At 66.2% G+C, this 6,179-nt stretch overlaps 1 protein-coding gene across 1 annotated transcript; it reads left to right on the top strand.

The window, feature by feature from the left end:
• Positions 1–4,759: 4,759 nt before the first annotated feature.
• CUNH8orf4 (chromosome unknown C8orf4 homolog) lies at positions 4,760–5,800 on the top strand. The gene has a single exon (XM_019514519.1). It carries the CDS (start codon positions 4,809–4,811, stop codon positions 5,121–5,123), a length of 315 nt encoding a protein of 104 aa, XP_019370064.1. The 5' UTR covers positions 4,760–4,808; the 3' UTR covers positions 5,124–5,800.
• The last annotated feature ends 379 nt before the right edge of the window (positions 5,801–6,179 follow it).

The raw sequence follows: 6,179 nt of genomic DNA, 5'->3' as shown, positions 1-6,179 counted from the left end.
CCCGAGCGGGGCATGGCAGGAACGGCGGGGCTGGCACGCAGGCCTCCCGCGACCCCCCACGCCTAGGAGCACAGGGAGCGGGAGCTGGCAAGTACGTGCACGGCAACTGGGGCGCGGGTACCCGCCGGGCAGGAGGATGGGGCCCTGGGCCGGCCTTCTGGAGACCGCCCGTCCGCTCCCGGGTCTGCCACTGACAGGCTACGTGACCCCTGGCCTGTTGCTTCACCCCGCTACCTCCGTCTCTTCTCTCAGACCCTTGTCAGCCTGATTTCCTTCAGAGAAGGCAATCCCTCGGGCAGCCCACAGGCTTGCTCGGGGAAGGGTAAGGGCCCTTCTCCTCAAACACCTTGGCCAGTCCCGCTCTCGTACTTGGAGGGGGCGGGGGGGGAGGCTTTCTTTGCCGACTTGACCGGCATGACCAGCTCCAGTCCTGGCGGGGGGGCTCTAAACACGGCTGACAAGCACAAGGCGCCCTCCGCTAGCCTGGGGCTGGCTCCAAGAGCACCTCCCACGTCCCAGACAGCCCCAGCGCATTTCATCCGTCTCGCCAAGGGGATCGAGCTCCGGGGATCTGAAAGGCCATCGATCGCACAGGCCAGGCCCCCAGGCCCCCATCGTTCGCCTGCTCACGGCCACAAGCTCTGCTCTGAGAGCAGACTCGTGCCCACACTGCTCTGCGGGCTCTCGCTAGCAGCTTCCCTGGGGGCCAGCGTGCCACCTCTTGCAACCTGCCACAAGGTCCTGTCCTCTTTCTCTACGTGCCCGGCGAGCCAAAGTCAAGGGGGCAGGCAATTTGTGGGAAGTCAAGAGACAGTGCCTCCGCAGGAGCACCCCCGGCTCAGTGCCGATAGGATCTCCCTCTCATGCGGCCGGGGACAAAAGGCCCCGGGGGTCCGACGAGGACCTAGGCGGAGCCCGTCCAGGGTCTGAGATTGTGCCCGAGATCGAGACAATGAGCCAGAGGGCAGAGAGCTGGGTGGGACGCGGCCGTTCGCAGGTCCCAAACCAAGCCCAACTCCCCCAGCGTTTGGGCCCGCAGAGATGCATGCTGAGCCCCGGCGGCCTCAGCAAGGTCCGCGGAGCCGTCGGGGAGCACCGCGGGACCTGGCCCGGACAGACGGCCTTGCGCCCAGGTCGCACGCCTGCACGCGGGCTCACCACTCCTCTTCCGACAGCCATTCGGAAACCCTGCCGTCTCTCCTAGCCAGGACCCTGCTCCGCACGCGGCAGAGCCAGCCAGGATCCTGCCCGCCCTCCCCCTACACGGGACGCTCGCACGGTCTCGGCCGTGACACGGGGCTCCGCAGAGGAGACCGTCCTGGCTCCCTCCCAAGCAGCACAGTCTGCGAAAACAAAGGCCCTCTCTCCTCTCCTTGGTCTATAAATACCCACAAATTCCACCGTCGCGGCCGCTGCCCAACCACAGGTTTGGTGTCGCCTCACCACCGGTTTGCTCTCCTCTCCTTCCTTCTCCCCAGCGGCTCGTCTAAGCACCCACGGCTCCGTGGCCAAACAGTTCGCATATGGCGCGCTCGCGACGCGTTCACGAGAGAACGGCTTCGCTCAGACTCTCCGGCCTGCTGGCAGACGGCGCCACCAGTGTCTGCCGCGACACCTTCTCTTGCCAAGAAGCCCCTTGTCAAAAATCCCTCCCAGCAGACCCTCGTTGCCACTGCGGCAATGCATCCAGCTTTCCTGCCCATCGAACGTACCCTCCAGAGCTAGCAAATCACCCGGCCTTTGTGTTTGAGCGCTGAGGCGGGCAGTACCCTGTTCTGGGCTCAGACTGGGGAGGGGGCTGCGCTCCGAGTTGCCGCCCCCGCATCCTCCTCCTGCCAAACAAGCGCCCAGGGCTGCCAACACTCCCGATGTGACCGCCGGCCCTGAGATAATTGCTGCCTGGCTCGCAGCCCCAGCCCTGGGAGACAAAGGATGGTCTGGGGGATCTCGACCCCTCCGCGCAGCCCTCAGGGCCTCCCGCTGGCTCACGACCCTGGCGACACCAGCTCCTTGCACAAAGGGGCTCCAAACCCACGGAGGGCTCCCACCGCTGCGGGGCCTGGCCCCGCCGCTCTCCCGGGGAGAAGCCTTCTGGACCCTGGACCCAACCCTCCGGGCCCCTGCCCAAAAGCGGCGTCTCACGAGCAGCATGCCATCGCTTGCCCACAGGACCCGAGGCTGGTGCGTGGCATTGGTTAGGTACTGCTCGGTGCCACCCAGCGCGCAAGTGGTGGCCGGCTCCCACTACACACCTGTCTGATGGCTTCTTTCCCAGGCACCCCTTCGGGCCTGTGTTTCCACAGCAGACCTGCGCTCGCGTCTGCGTGGCACCGGCCACGGCCGCAGCAACCGCGCACCTGGTGCCGGTTGCTCGCACTCGTCCCCCCAGTGATGCTGCAGCAGCTTGCTGCAAGGCACCAGGGAATCCCACCAGCAAGGCGGGGGCCGGCACCAGTGCCTCAGAGCCGGGCTCCGGCAGGGGACAGGGCGATGCCACAGCTGTGAGCTCCCCACCGGGACACCCCATCTTTGCCACCTCTCCACTTCCACCCGGTTGGGAAACTCCCTTCTCCCCCGGCACAAAGCAGAGCCTCTTCAGCGGCGTGCGGGGAGGGCCGTTGGGCGCCACTGCGGGGGCCACACTGGGACAGGAGCTCGAGGCGCGGGTCAGGCACTGGGAAGGTTTCGGCCTCTCCCCATCTCCACACAGCCATGCGCTCTGTGGAGAGCTAGTGACGGGTACACGCAAGGACCCACACCTTTGCGGGACAAATGACAGCGCTAGGCATCACCGGGCGACGTGCGCACGCCAGAGCCACGCGCTGCGACTGGCGGAGCAGGGTGCGACCTCTGCAGACCCACAGCCTGCCTCCCCCCCTTCTCCCCAGCAGAGGCAAGGAACGCGGCTCGGGGGCTGGGGCGCGGGACGTGGGACGACAGGCTGTGGGAATGGGGCCTATTTCGTCCGCAGAGCAGGAGACGGAGCCTGGGGTCTGACAGGACGGGGCGGGACGGGGCTGAGCAACGGGCTCCAGGTGCGATGAGGGAAGTTGAGGCGGGATAGGAGGCCAACCTCTCGCATGAGGAGGGCCATCAGGCACTGGCTCAGGGAGGTGGTGTAGTCTCTGTCCTCGGGGGCTTTCAAGACCCGGCTGGACACATCCTTGCCTGGGATGCTCTAGTCGGGGCCGGTCCCGCTTGGACTAGCTGGGACCTCCCAATGTCCCTTCCCAGCCTCGTTTGGATGCTCCTCTGCATGGGCCAGGAGGCAGCCAACCGGCTCCGTGGCACTGGCCCCCTCCTCCGGAGAGAAGAAACCGCAAGCAACTCATGCCGCAGATGACCTGGCTGCAGCCTCTCCTGTCTCGGCTCCGGGACCCCCGACTAGACTTCTTGGGAGCAGAACGAGCGCTTCACCCATCAGGCAGGGGCAACATCCTGGCCTTTGCCCTCGACCGGCCTTGCTCACTGGCGGGTGAGGCATCAGGCGGCACGAGCAGCCCCAGAGGCTGCGCACGCACGAGGCTGTTTGCGTCAACAGAGGGGCAGACACGACAGGCTGCCCCGGTACCTGGCGGGGACGCCAGTCAAATGCCGAGGACTGCGGTCCCTGCCGTGCGTTACAGACACCGGAGATTGGGCTGGCAAGCCCGCGATCTCCACCCAGGGCAGGCATCGGCACCTGTTCAGAAGCCCGGCCGCGAGCACCGCTTTTGCAGCGGCAAGCCCGGAAAAAGGGCAAAGGGGGTCCGTCAGGGCCCATCCGCTCAGGTCCCACTGCCGGGAAGGGGAGAGCAGGATGAGGGCCCACGCTCTGCCCATGTCACCTCCCGTCAGCCCGGCACTTCCTACCCGGGACTGGCCCACACGTGGGCACTTCCTACCTGGGACTGGCCTGCACGTGGGCTGCCCAGAGCAGCGTCTCTGGGGACAGGGGGGACACCGAGCTGCTGTGACCGCCATCCGAGCGCAGGAAGGCAGCGTCGGGCAGTGAGCCCAAGTGCCCCCCAGCCTACACCATGAGTGCTGGCTCTCTGTCCAGCCCTCCCCTGTTGGGGACACAGCCCCGCAAATGTGGGGGGGTCTGAGCCCTTTCAGGGGGAAGGCCGCCACCTGGAATCGCAATGGCAGGCCCAGTCAGGGCAGGAGGGCAGCTGGGCAGACCCCCCCGGGCCTCCCTACCCCTGGACTACTTGGGCACCCGGCTCTGTGGGCAGGGGAGGCTGCCCAGGGCGAAGGGCACTCAGCTGGACTGGGGCGGGGGGCAGCAAGGGAGCCTGGCATGGGGGGCTCGGTGCTCTGACTTGCCCACCACCGGGCCTTCCCCGCGCCCTCCTTTGGGCGAGCAGCAAAGGCCGCGCGGGGACAGGCTCACGGAGCATCAAGGCCTCCCCAGCTCTCCCAGCAACGCCGCCGTCAGCCATGGCAGAGCACCCACAACCGGGCTCCCAGCTGGCGCGTCTCTTTTTGCCAAGGAGCCTTCAGGAGCCAACGGCGCTGTCCCCTGCCGGGACGGCCACCGCGGGCTGCCTCGGCTCCGGGGAACACAGGCTCACCTGCCGAGCCCCTGCCCTCAGCGCGCCGCGCCCCAGACCCGCCATCCCCTGCCCCAGAGCGCAGGCAGCGTGGGTGTCCCGGGACAAGGGGCGCTCGGCAGCTTAACTGTTAAACCGCAGCAAGCTGGCTCTGCGCTGAGCTCACTCTGATGTCACGCCTGTAACTCGAGCCGGCTCGGCCTCACGCCGGGCTGCCTTTAAATACCGGCCCCGGCAGCGCCTTTCGCACCGGTCCCGGAGCAGGCGAGATCGATGAAAGTCCCGAGCGGAGCCTCCGCCATGTCCACGTCCCTGCGGGTGAGCCCGTCGGTCCACGGCTACCGCTTCGACACCGCCTCACGCAAGAAAGCCGTGCCCAACATCTTTGAGGCCATCAGCCAAGAGTCACTGCAGAAGCTCTTCAGGAACTCGGGCGACAAGAAGGCCGAAGAACGGGCCAAGATCCTCCTCGCCACGGACCAGGACTCGGAGGACCGAACGCGGGCCTTGCTGGCCCTGAAGCAGCGGAGGAGAGACAAGCTCCTCCAGTTCCTGACCCTGCGGAAATACTCCCTCAAAGTGCGCTGAGCCGCCGCCTGGGAAAGGACCGGGACAAGATAGTGGAGGAACGAGACAGCGCTCAGGATGTGGCCCCGTGCCTCGCAAGCTTCCAGCAGGACGAGGGGCCCCGCAAAACAGGCCCCAAGCCGACGCTCCCACCGCACCCCCGGCAGGCGGAGAGCCAAGCAGAGGACCGCAGCCTGCTCGTCCGGGAAGCTGCCCCAAGTGCCACCGCTGAGACTCTGGTCTGCCGGGGCAGGGGATCCCCGCGACTAGGCTGCAATGGAGCATTTCTTTCGCACTCCTCCAGTGCCCCGACACGAGGCACCGTGCGGGCGTCAGGAGCTGAACTTTCGGGGGCTGCGCTCTCCCAAGGCACCCGACGCGACTGCATCTCTTATCCCCTTGCGGGGCAGTATCCCTGCCATACGACTCGTTTGCACGGCAGCAAACAACCCGGGCACCCCCGCCCTGAACTGCCTTGGCTGGGAAAGCCTCTGTTAGATAGCGCGTTTGCTTCTCACAACTGCCAATCTGCCCCGAGGCCTGCTCAGCCTCAGAGACAGCACGATAGACAGGAGAAAATAGACTGCAAGGGGCTGGATGTATCCCACGGTAAGACTGGAGGACAATGCTAGACTGCTCTCGACTGTGATTTATGGTCCCACGGCCATCTGCAGCCCAATAAATGATAAAGATTGTGCAAGCTCTTTGGGTTTCCAATGCGTGACTTGGAAAGGGGAGCGGTGTTGTCCGGGGGCTTTTCAGGGCGGGAGGCAAGGTGTGGGCGCTCTCCTCTACCGCCAGACACCCCAAGCAAAAGCAGAGGCTCAACTCTCGGGGTGCAATCCTGGGCCGGTGCGGGCTGGGGGAGGCTTGCCCAGGAGCATACCGGTGCCAAAATGCCCGCCCTCCTCACTAGGCTGGCACACCCGAGGGAGCTTCAGAGGAAAGCGCCCCTGACTTGCTCTGAGTCACTCATTGTTAGGACCCAGTCCCCGTGTGCGTGTTGCCTCCTCTGCCCTGACAACCCAGCCCGCGGCCGCTTAGAAACCAGGTCCACCCACCCACACCCACCCTGCA

The sequence above is a fragment of the Gavialis gangeticus genome, unplaced genomic scaffold (assembly GCF_001723915.1).
Source record: "Gavialis gangeticus isolate Ggan-Ray unplaced genomic scaffold, GavGan_comp1, whole genome shotgun sequence".
Taxonomy (NCBI): Eukaryota; Metazoa; Chordata; order Crocodylia; family Gavialidae; genus Gavialis; species Gavialis gangeticus.
This window is presented reverse-complemented; position numbering and strand designations above follow the sequence as displayed.